Source organism: Herpailurus yagouaroundi, unplaced genomic scaffold (genome assembly GCF_014898765.1).
Source record: "Herpailurus yagouaroundi ecotype Mexico unplaced genomic scaffold, PumYag 77, whole genome shotgun sequence".
NCBI classification, from domain to species: Eukaryota; Metazoa; Chordata; class Mammalia; order Carnivora; family Felidae; genus Herpailurus; species Herpailurus yagouaroundi.
This window is the reverse complement of record NW_024412388.1, coordinates 42,502,953-42,517,649: the sequence shown is the minus strand read 5'-3', so window position 1 is coordinate 42,517,649 and position 14,697 is coordinate 42,502,953. Positions and strand designations below refer to the sequence as shown.

General features: G+C 46.2%; 1 protein-coding gene across 1 annotated transcript; it reads right to left on the bottom strand.

Moving 5' to 3' along the window:
• Positions 1-449: 449 nt before the first annotated feature.
• On the bottom strand, positions 450-7,902 carry GPX7 (glutathione peroxidase 7). Its single transcript, XM_040470260.1, has 3 exons — positions 7,699-7,902; positions 2,796-3,057; positions 450-1,249 (listed from the first exon to the last, which is right to left on the bottom strand). Exons 1-3 carry the CDS (start codon positions 7,831-7,833, stop codon positions 1,086-1,088), a joined length of 561 nt encoding a protein of 186 aa, XP_040326194.1. The 5' UTR covers positions 7,834-7,902; the 3' UTR covers positions 450-1,085.
• Between the last annotated feature and the right edge of the window lie 6,795 nt (positions 7,903-14,697).

Sequence of the window (14,697 nt, the reverse complement as noted above, 5' to 3'; positions counted from 1 at the left end):
AATGAGGCTGAGCATCTTTTCATATCCTTATTATCCATCTACATTATTCTGTGAATGATCTCTTCATATCTTTTGCCTATTTGTTATTGTAGTGTACTTTTGGTCAGTGCATTCTTACTGGGCAATAATGATTGGCTTGATAAAAAAAAAAATTAGGAAGTCTTTGTACCAGATTCCTAACAGTGTTTACTTACCTCCAGGGAGTGAGATACAGAAAACAAGGGAGATACTTTCATTTTTAAAAAAACTTTTTAAATGTTTATTTATTTTTGAGAGACAGAGACAAAGTGCGAGTAGGGGAGGGGCAGAGAAAGAAGGAGACACAGAAATGGAAGCAGGCTCCAGGCTGAGCTGTCAGCACAGAGCCTGATGTGGGGCTTGAACTCACGAACTATGAGACTATGACCTGAGCTGAAGTTGGATGCTTAACGGACTGAGCCACCCAGGTGCCCAGATACTTTCATTTTTATTTATTATCATCCTGTATTATTTTACAATCTATTTGGATTACTTTTTCAATTAAAAAAATAATACAGAGGAAAACAACTACAACAACCAATAAATCTTTGGCCTGGATTCTCAATGGCTGGAAATTCATGTTGGGTGCAAGTTTTTATTGATTACAAGTTATTTTTTGGTTCATATGCAAAAAACATTTATTGAATGCTCCTAGTGAGCTGGCACTGCCCTAGGCACCTTTCATAGGTTGTTCATCCTCATCCTCACAACAGCCCTGTGAGGTAGGAATTGGTCCCATCTTATAGAGTTCTTAATAGGCAGCAGATTATTGCTTGATATACTTCTATTTGCCACATGTTTTCATAGGCTAGAGGTGCTTATTGGCTGGTGATTCATTGGTCAAGAGCTCTCACTGGCCAGGAGTTCCTAAAGGTTGTTCTAAGACTCAACTACAAAATACCAGATTTTTCCCTCATAGGAAGGATAGGGTACATGGGATAAAAGTGGAGGAAGGAGAGTCCACAGGCCCTCCCTCCGAGCACCATTGAGCACGACTGAGTTTGCTTTGGTCATCATCCAAGGTGTAGGGTGGGGGGAATGGGACAGTGGGAGAGGAGAGAAAGTGGTTATAAGTCTTCTCGCTTCTTCAGGATGAGCTTCCTCACGAGTGCTGTGATCTGGGGCCTGATTTCCTCCACCGACACAGTTGGGTCCCAAGCCCCTACTACCTTTCCATCTGGGGCCACTAGGTACTTCCAGAAGTTCCAGGTGGGCTCCTTCCCAGAAGTCTCTAGAGAAAAAGGAAGAAGGAAAGCAAAATGTGCTTCCCTGTGTCCACTCTCCTGGAATTCCATTATCGGTGTCCATCCTTCCCTTGAAGCAGTTGTTCCATTATTTAGAATTAACTAGAGAGCTTTTTAAAATCCTGATGCCCAGGCCACACCCCAGACTACTTAAATCAGAATCTCTGGTGGCAAGTCTTAGGAATCAGTAATTTTTTTTAAGTTTATTTATTTATTTTGAGAGAGAGTGCAAGTGGGAGAGGGGCAGAGAGAGGGAGAGAATCCCAAGCAGGCTCCATGCTGTCAGTGCAGAGCCCAATACAGGGCTCGATCCCATGAACTGTGAGATCATGACCTAAGCCCAAACCAAGGGTCAGATGCTTAACTGACTCAGCCACCCAGACGCCCCCAGGCATCAGTATTTTTTTAAAAGCTCTCTAGGAGATGCCAATATGGCCCCAAGGTTGAGAACTACTGCTTTAGGATTCTGTGAAGTACTTGATAAAGTAGTATCAGATCCTCCTTTCTTAATGATCTCAAACTACTAAATAGTCTACAGCCTATTCTCTAAGGAAATCTTAATGGTTTCCAAATGTTAGTCTGTGGACTGGTTGCATCTGAATCTTGGTGGTGGGGGTGGGGGGAGGTACTTAAATAAATTCTTGGGCCCTGCTTCAGTAGGTCTCAGACTAAACCACTTTTAAGAGTTCCCAGTTGCTTCTAAAGCACAGTTAGGTTTGATCTATAACTATGGGAACTGGAAAGGTACTAATAAAAACACACAGGGGAAAAAAAGCAAATATTAGGATTGACCCATAGGGCAAAATTCAAATCTGCATCAGTAAGGGATTTTTTGTTTGCTACACTGTTTTCATTTACTCCTCCAGGTAAATGGGTGGGGGGTGGTAGTGAGGGATGTGAAGGCAATCAGATATACAGCATAGATGGCAAAAATGGAGCCTCCAAAGGAAGAGAAAGGCCCAAGGAAGGAAACAGGACCATAATGATAAGCTTGGCCCATGACCTCATTTTGTAGTTCTGAAGCTTCTGGGGATGCAGAGGGGACCTATTTCTGAAATAGTAAGATCTGGAATTTTTGCTCTGAAGGTTTCCCTCCATGGTATATGGACGTTGCCCCTAACTCAGGACAGGAGATAACCTGTCAGCCATCTTGGTCAGCCTTCTCCAGACATGTGGCATCCTCTGTCTGCCCTTGGTGTCTCCATCCGAAATCCATAAGCTCGACTAATTCACATAGACTAAATCTGAGGGCCTCAGTCTCCTTTTAAAATCCCTGTGTATGAAAACAGGACCTCAGAGAAGTCTGCTAGAGTGCCCCTGAGGGGGAACTTCAAGGCAGCAGGGGTAGAGGTATCCTCAGACAGGAATACCTCTCTCTTCATCCTCAAAGATGAGTGCTCGAACAGACCATGAACCTATATGCAGGAGTCTGGAAGGGGCCCCAGGTCACCCAATCAGCAAGTAGTTTCTGCTGCCCAGGGAGCCATGACCTCAGCCAGCTGAGGGAAAGTAAGGGAACAGATCAGGACTCACGGATCAGGTACTTGAAGGCAGGGTGGGCACCAGTGCCAGTAACTGCGACCTTGCTAAACATGGGGAAAGAGACACCATAGGTGCGGCGGGCGAAGCTCTCGATCTCCTTGTTGCTATCGGGCTCCTGCTGGCCAAACTGGTTGCAGGGGAAGGCAAGCACATTGAAGTGATGGGGCCCCAGGTCCCGCTGCAGCTGCTGCAAGGCTCTGTAGTGCTGGTCTGTGAAGCCACACTCGCTAGCCACGTTCACTACCAGGGACACCTGGGTGGCAAAAACAAAACCCAGATACATACACAGCCCAGTGAAGAGTCATGCACTTTCACATGCCAGACGTGCCCACACGGTGACCACCCCCCAAAAATTAATGCTTTCTCATATATTCAAGAGCACAATGTATACATATATAAATGTGCAATGCTCTCACAAATACACAAACACATGCACATAGGCACAAATGAAATCAAACATTCAGGGGCTTGCAGATATGTATGCATACACATACATGAACATCCATGAGAATAAGCATACAATATACATAAATGGGGATGCATATGCCCCATGATGCAAAAATATATTAGCACACATCACACATGCCCACAAACACACACAGCACGTTTACACAGAGAGGCACACACACTGGTGAGCTCACATCAGGAGGTAATGTGGGGGCACCTGGATGGCTCAGTTTGTTAAGCATCTAACTCTTCATTTTGGCTTAGGTCATGATCTCATGATCGTGAGATCGAGCCCCATGTCGGGCTCTGTGCTGAGCACATGGAGCCTGCTTAAGATTCTCTCTCTCTCTCTCTCTCTCTCTTCCCCTCAGCCTTTCTCCCCTGTTGGCATGCTCTCTCTCTAAAATAAAAAAATAAATAAATAAACAAAATTTAAAAAAACTTAAAAAATAAAATTAAAACAAAAAAGGAGGTAATGTGGGGGAATGGAAAGGCAGACCTGGGTTCAATTTCTGGTTCAGTCAACTGGCACTCATCACTTTACATGAGTAATAAACCCTTCTAAGAAACCCACTATGAACCCGTTGAAGGCAGGAGCCATGTCCTCTTCAGGTCTCAGAAAGTGCTAAATGAATAAGTAAATGTACACATATACACAATCACATGGATATAGAGACAGATGTAGGTTTTCTTCATAAAAGGACCCCATGGCAATCCCTTTCTGCGCCTCTTTTGTATTGGCACACAAATACCACTTTCTTGAGTCACTAGACTATTCCTTAAACTTCTTACCACCTTATAATAAATGCATTTATTTATAGCCTTTAGGTGATACATACAAAGCTGGCTGATAAATACAATTGCTGACAAAACAGCAAGTAGGATTTTGGCACCAATGCTGTATACATTGTTAAAGAATTCTTAAATCTTACCCTGTGTCTGTGGAGCCCAGCCCTATCTCTTTGGCCACTTTTTTGGAAGAGCTGGGATTATACTAGCTGGCTCCATAAAGAGAGCCACCTCCCAGAGACAGCCTGGGGCACTGGACATACACTGGCACAAACTGCTCAGGCTAGACAGGCTTTTTCAACCTCAGCACTATTGACATTTTGGGCCAGATCATTCTTTTCTTCCTTCCTTCCTTCTTTTTTTTTTTTTTTTTTTTTTTAATTTATTTATTTTGAGACAGAGCAAGAGAGCACAAAGCGGGGTAGAGGCAGAGAGAGAGAGAAAATCCCAAGCAGGCTCTCAGCTGTCAGTGCAGAGCCTGAGATGGGGTTCAATCTCATGAACCATGAGATCATGATTGAGCCAAAATCAAGAGTCGGTGCTTAATGGACTGAGCCACCCAGGCACCCCACTGGGCCAGATAATTCTATTATGCAGGGGCTTTCCTATTCATTGTAGGATGTTTAGCAGCATCCCTGGCCTCTACCCACTAGATGTCTAGCTTTAAAAAAAAATTTTTTTAATGTTTAATCTATTTCTGAGAGAGAGAGAGAGACAGAGACAGAGCGTGAGCAGGAGAGGGACAGAGAGAGCTGTCAGTACACAGCCCAATGAGGGGCTCGAACCCATGACCCGTGAGAGTGTGACCTGAGTTGAAGTCGGACGCTTAACTGACTGAGCCACCCAGGTGCCCTGATGTCTAGTTTTGACAATCAAAAATGTCTCCAAACGTTGCTGTATGTCTCCTGGGGAGGAAAATCACCCCCAGTTGAGAACTACTGGGCTGGATGATGAGAACTGTTGAGCTGTAACTCCCCTACCCTGCCTCTACCAGATGAGGAAGGACCCATTCTATGGGGCCACAGGCCATTAGAACAACCTCCCCTATCTGTGTCAGCATGTCGTACTTTGCTTGTGGTGCTGAGAAACTGGGACCCTTAATTCCCTTCCTTAATTGGGGGTCTTCCTCTTTCTTTTCTGCTGGATCCCTGGACAGTGAAAGCATTAAAAGTTGCTTATTTTTAACCTATGTCTTGTGCGTCTGCCTACCCTTAGGAGGGAAATCCTGTTTCTAGTTCCATACCTGAAACCAAAAAGTTTCTCCTTAAACTGATCAAAGGATGGATGGACAGAGACACCCACATATACATAGTTAATTTACATATGTGCATATCAAAGCCTAGATACAGACTCAGGCGTGCACATAGAAGCAAGGAAACAAATAAACTATTTGCATGCATACTACACTGAGGCCTGCATGTACATAAGCTCACACCGTAGACAAGCACATTCCCAGGTAGTCACTCATTCATCCATACTCAACACTGGTCTAAATGACTGCCTTCCAGTTAGCCACAGGGCATAAACTATACAATCTTGCTCGTGGTTTTGTCTCCAGGGCTAGACTCAGTGCCAGGCATGTAGTGGGAGCCAATAAATCTCTTTCAATTTTTAAAAGACAGTGGTAAAATATACATAATGAGCCAGTAATTATTTACAGGTGAATGAATGACCAAGTGGTAGTCCTAGCTTGGATTAACTCAACAGAATCATTTACAGCTTCCCTGGACTATTTCTGGTTTCCCTGTAAACCTGGCAGCTAAGAGCTTGGGCTTTGGAGCTGGACTGCCTATGTTCAAATTCTCACTCTATCTCTTAGCAGGTGTGTGACTTTGTTCTTTTCTTTTTCTTTTTTTCATTTTCTTTCTGATTGATATCTTGGCTTCTCACGCCTATGCTTTTTAGGATATACCAGTAACCAAGAGTATGAAAACACTCAGAATTCTGGGATCACTTCTCTGGGTCATTTTTCTCCAGGATTTCTGTTCTTCACATCCTGGGTGCCTTATTACTTCTGAAAATAAATAAAATTTGTTCTATTTCCATCTTAGCACTTATTACCACTGTACTGGGAATTACCTTGTTCGTTTCTGTTCCTGTTTATTGTCTCTCTCTTCTCCATTGCATATAGGCTCTATTGAAGTGGAAACTTATCTTTTTTGTTCACCACTGTGTCCCAAAGACTGGCCTAGTACTTAGTGTACAGTAGGTACTCAATAATAATGAATGAATGAATGAATGAATGAATGAATGAATAGCAGAGCTAGTCAAGTGCTAAACCTAGAGCTCTCTGTTAAGCTGCACTAGAAGGAAGGAAAGGCCTAACTGGGAATGGGCCCTACTCTTATTGGCTCTTTGTCCTCAGTCCTGGATGAGTTTCCTGCTGGAGCCCACCAAACACAGGTACGGAGCACTCTACCAAGAGCTTCCACACTGTCATCTCATTTGAAATTCACAATACCTTGGGGGACAATCAGGACAAGGAATACTGCCCCCAGGACTACCAGCATATTTGAGCATTTTCAGGTTTAGAAAGTACTTTCTTCACTAAAGACTCGCTCCCAGGAGAAGAATGCTGATAAGCCATTTTTGTGTGGTCCATCCAAATCTGGATGCTGTACCTATGTGTTCATTACCAATTCCCCACCTTTCCCACATTAAGGCCCTAGGGCCATCTTGAGAAATGGGGCTCAGAGTGCTCTTCATTATACACAGTGTAACATCTAGGCCTCTGAATATACTGTTCAAGGCCCCTCTCGGTCCCTCCCTACCATCATCAGCCTCATCTTCCACCACTCAGCCTCATGCTTTATACTCCTTCAAGCAGATCTGCTTGAAGGCCACCCACTCCTCCTCCATCCTTCTTGCTGTTTGTTTGCTTTAGAGACTTGGTATGAACAGTTCTTTGCCTGGAAAGCTCTTCTTGGTCTTGCCAAAACTCACTCTTGTTTCAAAGACTCACCCAGGTACATTTCTTCTCTGAGTCCTCTCTGAGAGACTTGGTAATGAGATAGCAGTTAGCCTGGAGGGCTCTTGTATCTCAGCCCGAGCTGCCATCTTAGGAGTTTGCCTAGAGAAGTCCACAGATGGATGGGTAGTTCTCTCCAGGCTCTGTGCTTTCTAGAGCTGTATGACCTTTCCTCTGGACCTTCCTGTCCTCTCTAAAGGATGGTCTGTGTAAAGGTCGCCGTGCATCTTAACTAACTCCCCCAGCACTGCATATCCATATCCACGGGTTTCTCATTGGACTCAGTATCAGCAACAATCCCAGTTCCAGAGCGGAAACGGGGGATGGGAGAGACAAAGGCGGCAGGATGCTAGGGTTGCCTTTCGACCGGTGCTTGACAAAGGCCTAGCCGAGGCAAGCAGCCTCTGAGAGAGGTCGGGCTCCACTGCCCAAAGTCGCTGCGAGGGAAATCGGCGTAGGCTGGAAGAGTTTCGGGTTTCACTGCGCGCCGAGGCCGTGCCACGTAGTTGCGGGATAGGCTCAGCGCAGGATCTGGGGGCGCCGCACCCCGGGGGGAAATAGCTGGGGGAGTGGGAGCCAGGGAAGGGCTGCGGAACCCCCTCGGGGCCACACTCGCAGGGTCCCGGGCTGCGGGGTTCCCGCAACGGGCCCTGCCCGGGCGGCTCCGAGGCCCCGCCGGCGGACACTCACCGAACCGCGGTACTTCTCCAGCGACACCAACTTGCCCCGGATGTTGACCGCCTTGAAGTCGTAGAAGTCCTGCTCCCGCTGCGCGCAGGCCGCGGCCGATAGGAGCAGCCACGCCAACACCAGTGCACCCAACATGACTCGCTCCCGAGCTGCCGGCTCTGCGAGGGCAAAATCAGGCGGGGGGACCCAGCGTGGGGGGCGGGCGGAGGCGGCACCCGCGCCAGGGGGCTGGCGAGGCTGGACGCGCCCCCTCGCCTTCTGTCCCGCTGGCGGTGGAGCGCGGGGCTCTGGACCTCAGTCTCCCCATCTGCACCGTGGGAGCGTTGGACTGCGCGCCTGTCTCCGACCCCAGAGTCGTGGGTTCAGGCGTCTGACCACTGAGACCGTTCCGACCAGTTGCAGTGAGGCTCCGTCTTGTTTCAGGATGCAGCGACTTGGTAGGGAAAGAGGTGAAAAATCCGATTTGAGAGTTCAACTTTTAATTTGCTCAGTGGCCTTAGGCTGGTCAGGCCACTTCTCTGGGCTTCAGCTTCTCCATTAGTTCAGTGGCGCTAGCCTCCCTCCCTGACGCACCTGGGCAATATAGAATGGGAGTAATAGAAAAATTGGAGGTGAAACTGATGGGAGAAAAAAGAAACAAATGTCAGGCTTCATGCGGCTCTCAGTCTCCAGGCAGAATTCCTGAGGCTTACAAATTGTAACACTCCCGCAGCTCTCTCAAGGACTTCCTTTATTGCTTTACCTCTGTAGCTTTGCTCTTAATAGTGTTACTTTCCCTGATAGCTGTAAACACGCCCCGAGATATATTTGCAATTACCTCCTGAGCATATGGCCCACTGATACACATCTGAAGAGTCCCCAGACTGGTGTTTTACTAGGCACTAGTAAATAACCTTATCGTAGCAGCAGCAGCCCCCCCAAGGTCCTGAAAGCTTTACTTCCAAATTCCTTGGAGATTTAAGCTATCCCTAACCCCCACTAACTAAAAAGTGTATAGTCAGTGAGTCTTCACAATCCCAGTGCAGCTCTTTCTGCCCACGGGTCCTGAGTTGTGCTTTGATAAGAGCACTTTTTGCACTGAAAACGTCTCAAGAATTCTTTCTTGACCATTTACTCTTGGCTCACATCACATCTAAACACTTTGTCTGCTGAATGGTGCTTACAAATTTTAGAGGAATGAATGTGTACGGTCCCTGAAAGAGATGACACAGAGAAAAGGAAGAGAGGACAGAGGGTCTGTTGCAGGTTGGGTGCCAGGGAAGCAGATTCTGAGATAGAGGTTGCAGTGCAGGAATGTACGAGGGAGCCTCCCTGGGATCAACACCTGTGGAAGGGAGGGAGGGAACAGGAGTGGGCACAAGTCCAGAGCTCCATGCAGGTCCAAGGACAGTCTTGGTTGATCCCATGGGGACACTGGAGCTAGAACGGCCCATCAGAGTAGTCCCCAGATAAATGAAAATGGCCAGGCCAAGACTTTATATTCCTGCTACACCTGTCTTTGGATGTGAGGCCATCTGGGAAAGGGTGTGATAGGAGCAAAGGTGACCCTGTCCCTGGAGGGGCTGACAGTTAAAGGCTTTCCACTGACAGCACTCCCAGCAGCTGGTGTCTCAGGTCTTCACTGACGGGAAATCTGGGCAGCACATTACAATGTCTCCCACACTCAGAAAATGTGTTCTTGTTGAGGCCACTTTTAGACAAAGAGGCTTGAAGGATGGAATGTAGAAAGGGCCACAGCAACCACCTGGCTGAATATAGACAGGCCCATCAGGCGACCCACTTCAAAATACCCATGGGCCCTAACTGACCAATGGGCTACTTACAACTAGCCACAGTTACCAAAAAAGGGAGAATTCCATATCTGGCCATACTTCTTCATCTTTCCCCTTTAAAAACAGCCCCCACTTGGGGGGGGGTTCAGTTGGTTAAGCATCCAACTCTTGATCTTGGCTCAGGTCATGCTCTCACAGTTCATGAGCTCAAGCCCCATACTGAGCTCCACGCTGACAGTGTAGATAGAGCCTGTTTGGGATTCTCTCTCTCCCTCTCTCTCTCTGTCTGTCCCCTCCTCACAATACATAAATAAACCTTAAACAAACAAACAAAAATAACAGACCCCACCCACTGCCTGTTTGCTGTTCACCCAGCCGCTCCATTGCTGTGTATTCAATAAACTTCTAGCTGGGGCGCCTGGGTGGCGCAGTCGGTTAAGCGGCCGACTTCAGCCAGGTCACGATCTCGCGGTCCGTGAGTTCGAGCCCCGCGTCAGGCTCTGGGCCGATGGCTCAGAGCCTGGAGCCTGTTTCCGATTCTGTGTCTCCCTCTCTCTCTGCCCCTCCCCCGTTCATGCTCTGTCTCTCTCTGTCCCAAAAATAAATAAATAAACGTTGAAAAAAAAAATTAAAAAAATAAATAAATAAATAAACTTCTAGCTGCTTTGTTCTGCCTCCGGTAAATTCTTTCACCGCCTGTGCCACAGGCTTCCACCCTATCGTCACCCCACATTTGGGGGTCCCATCCCATCGGACAGACACACCATTTAAACACCACATTGCTGAGCCGCACCAAATGCCAAGCATGGTGCTGGGTGTGACAGTGTAGCCAGGATGCAAGGGTACAGAGCGCCAGGTTCCAAGGGTCCCAAATAGACCAAGTTTGGCCACCCGTTACTGACAAAATCCAAAGGCAGAAAGACAAGTGGTGGTGAAACAGGAAAGGAATTTATTTCAGTGAGGACAACACCAGGAAGACAATGGACTAGTGCCTCTCAAAGACTGTCTCCAAAGTGGCAAAAATACATCCAGGTTTATATAAGGAAAATGTAGGACAAAAGTGGGAGGGCACATGCGGATGGATAGGCAGTGACAGTCAAATTGATCATTGTCTTGGAGTCCATCACAGGCAGGGTCTTGCTGGCTCAGGGCAGTCCTGACTACTTAAGAAAGTAGTTTGGGGGCACCTGGGTGGCTCAGTCGGTTGAGTGGCCGACTTCGGCTCAGGTCACGATCTCACGGTCCGTGAGTTTGAGCCCCGCGTCGGGCTCTGTGCTGACAGTTCAGAGCCTGGAGCCTGTTTCGGATTCTGTGTCTCCCTCTCTCTGACCCTCCCCCGTTCATGCTCTGTCTCAAAAATAAATAAACGTTAAAAAAAAAAAATAAAAAAAAAAAAAGGAAAAAAAAAAGAAAGTAGTTTGGGTTCCCACATTCCAAAGCCAGGGATGCTTTGCCTGCAGGGTCTTCCACCTGAGCCAAGGGACGAACTGGATGAAAAACCCAACTGGAAAATTTGAGACCGAAATGGAGGCAGCCAACGTCCACTTTTATGAGAAACCAGGTAAACTGGAGATTTCATGTAATGTGGTAAGGGCTAAACATTCCTACAGTCATTCAACAAACACTTATTGAGCACCTGGTCTATGCCAGGTTCTGCTTTAGATGCTTCTTGTGCAGTGATGAACAAGACAGCATGGTCCCTACCCAGGGGGAGACAGGTATTAAACAATTCATAAATAGGTCTATAATTACTGCTGTGTTAAGTACCACCTAAACTAACCTGGTAGGAGAGGCAGAAGCAGGCTAGGAGGGCTTCCCAGAGGAAGGTCTGAGCTGCATTCTGAAGAATAAGTAGAAATTGGGCAGGTTGAAACAAGGAAGCAAGTTCAAAGATCCTGAGTGAGAGAGAAACATGGTGCATTGAGAAACAAAGAAGGCTAGTCTGGTTGGAGCAGAGAGAGCAAAGGGTAAGGGAAGGTAGTGAGGCAGGTAGGGGTGAGGCCACACAATACCTAGTAGGCCACAGTCAAGATTATGGTCTTTAAGGCAAGAAATGAGGGTGGTTTGTTGTTGTTGTTGTTGTTATTGTTGTTGTTGAAAGCAGAGTAGTGGTGGTGAGTCCTATGATGTAGGTGTAGAAAGGTACCTCTGGCTGTTCCAAAGAGAGTGGATAGAAAGGAGAAAGAGTGCATGTGTTCTAGATGCTGAGGTAAAGGAAACTGTGCGTTTTTGAGGCCTAGAGGTGGTTGCTAACCTAGTAGTCAGGAAAGTCTTCTTGTAGGTGGTAACACTAGAACCATGTCTTCAAAGAGGAATGGGAATTCTCCAGTTTGGGCAAGGGGAGGGCAAAGATGTTGGCCTGAGAGAGCAGTGTCTATGAAGGGGCACAGTCTTCACAAGGGTCTGCTTGGCTGTTGGGATGAGAGGGTGGAGCGTAGATGAGGTGGGAACAGTTATCAGGGGCCAGATGGAGAAGGGTCTTGAGTGCCAAGCCTAGGAGCTTGGACTTCACTCTCCATGCTGTGGTGAGCAAAGTTTGAAGGTGGGCACAAGATTACACAGTTAATGAAACTTAAATCCAGGCCTTCAGACTCAGAACATGGAGTCTTTCTGTACTGCCAGTGTGGCTCTCTCTTCAGGAGCAGACAGCGTTATCGGGAGAAGAGGAAGACCAGAGAAAATGTGCTCCAGACAAGGGCCAAGACAGGAATAAAGTGCTCCGGCCTTCCTACTCCCTCCTCTGCCCCACCTCCGTGGGAACCTTGAGCCTGTGATGCTTCTCTGGTATTATTAAATGGCTCCCGCTTTACTCTGCCCCACAAAGATGTTGATCTCCCTTCCTGCCATGTGTCCCTTTCACTCAGCCTTTCCCTGGATGTCCTAATAACCACGAGTTCTCAAATTCTGCTCCATACAGAGTTTTGCAAGCTTGGCCAAGCTGTTTCCTGTAAAATCCAGATAGGCAGGCATTTCTACTAAGCAGAAAAAAAAAAAAAAAAAGTTAGAGGTGAAATGTTTCTCAGTTGTAAATTTCTCTTCTGGGGCCTACCCGTCTCCCCTATTCATGCTTTGGAACCCAGTTCAGATATCACCCCCCTGTAGTACTAAATCACTCTCTCTTCTCTGATGCCTTTGTACCTAGTACATTTTCCTCTCAGTGGGCTGATGATAATATTGTGCAGTTGTCCATTTCTGTGGCTTGGGGGCAGGCTGGACTATATCTGAATCATCTTTGTCTCCCTGGTATACATTAGCTACTCAGTAAATATTCATTTTTCATAAACTTTCTTTCATTATTTGTCTGTGCTGGAATCTGATATGAGATGCTATTGATTTTAACCATCAGTGTATGTTTTGTCATTTTATTTTCAGTCCACTATGAGTTTTTTTGTGTTTCTGAAAGAGCACACCTATTCCCAAGTGGTCTATCTGTACAAGTGGGAGACCCAAGGGCACTGACAAATGCACATAAAATTCTTAGCTGAACACCTAGAAGGGTGAGGGACTCCCTCCTGGATCTCCTGTAAAAGCTCAAAGAAGCTTTTAATGGGCATTTAGAATACTCATTAATGTTTTGTTTGTTCATCAAATTGTTGAGAACCTACTATCTACAAAACACATTTTAAGGTCTAGGAGTATAATAGTTAATAAGACAGACAAAAAAGACAATAATTCTTGAATTTACATTCTAGCAGGGGGAAAAGAATAATAAAAATTGATAATAGGAAACATACATATAACACATTAGATGGTGATAAGCTGGGGAGAGGGATGGAGAATGTGGTGGTAGGGTGGGGAGATTGCAATTTTAATTGAATGATCAGGAGGCCTCCCTGAGAAAGTGGCATTGGGCAAAGACCTGAAGAAAGAGAGCAAACAATGGGAAAACAAGAAGCAACATTCCAGATAGCGGAAACAGCAAGTACAAAGGCCATGAGGCAGAAGCATGCATAATGTGTTGGGAGAACAACAAAGGGCTAGCATAACTGCAGTGGAGTGAGTGGGGGGCGGGGGGGGGGTACATTAGGGAGGTAATAGGATGGGAAGGGAGCACACACTGTAGGGCCTTATAAGCCATCGTAAAGACATTGGCTTGGAATCTGAGATGTGAAGCTATTAAAGAGTTTTAAGCAAGGGAATGGCATTTCTAATTCATGTTTTAACAGAATCGCTCTGACAGCAGTATTGAAGTAAGGAGGCCATTCAGGAGGCTCTTGCAATAATGGATGTGAAGGAAAATGCAGGCCTTCACAAAAGTGATGGCGGTGGAGGTAGTGCAAAGTAGTCAGATTCTGAATATATTTTGAAAGTAGAGGCAAAAGGGTTTCCTGATTGTTGAATGTCACGGGTGGCTTTAAAGTTTTGGCCAGAGCAACTGGAAGAATGAAGTTCTGCTGTTAACTGAAATGAAGATGCCTACAGAGGCAACTGGTTTGGGATGGAAAATCAAGAGCTCAGTTTTGGACCTGTTAAATTTGAGTGGCTTACTAGCAGTGGTATGCTGGTAAACGTTTGACAACTTCTGCGCCAAGGGAAAAAGGTGTGTGTGTGTATATGTGCGCATACACCCATATAAGTGTATTATAAAGTTTACGCATGGCACACGATTCACAAATACTAAAATTTAGTAGTTCTCCCCCTGTCTACGTGAGATATGTTCCAAGACCCACAGTAGATACCTGAAACCATGCATAGTACTGAACCCTATATAAAGCTATGTTTTCTCCTATACATACCTGAGAGAGTTTAATTCACAAATAGGCACAGTAAGAGATTAATAACAAGTGCAAATAATAGAATAGAACAGTTGTAGCGATATAAAAGTTATGCGAATGTGGTCTTTCTCTCTCTATCCAAACCCCTTGTACTGTGTTTGTAACCAGGGAACCGGGGTGCAAGAGCATGTGGCTTCAGGGTCCCCAAAGAGACCAAGTTCAGCCACTGGCAGCTGACAAAATCCAAAGGCAGAGAGAAGGGTGGTGGGGAAACAGGAAAGGGATTTATTTCAGTGAGGCCAACACCAGGAAGACAATAGACCAGCATCTCAAACACTGTCTCCGAAGTGCCGAAAATAACTTCTAGGTTTATATAAGGAAAATGTGCGACAATGGTGGGTGGGTACATGCTGGTGGGCAGTAAAGGTCAGGTTGATCATTATCTTGAGGTCAATCATCATGGGGTCTTGCTGGCTCAGGGCAGTCCTGATTGCTTGAGGGGGTATTTTGGG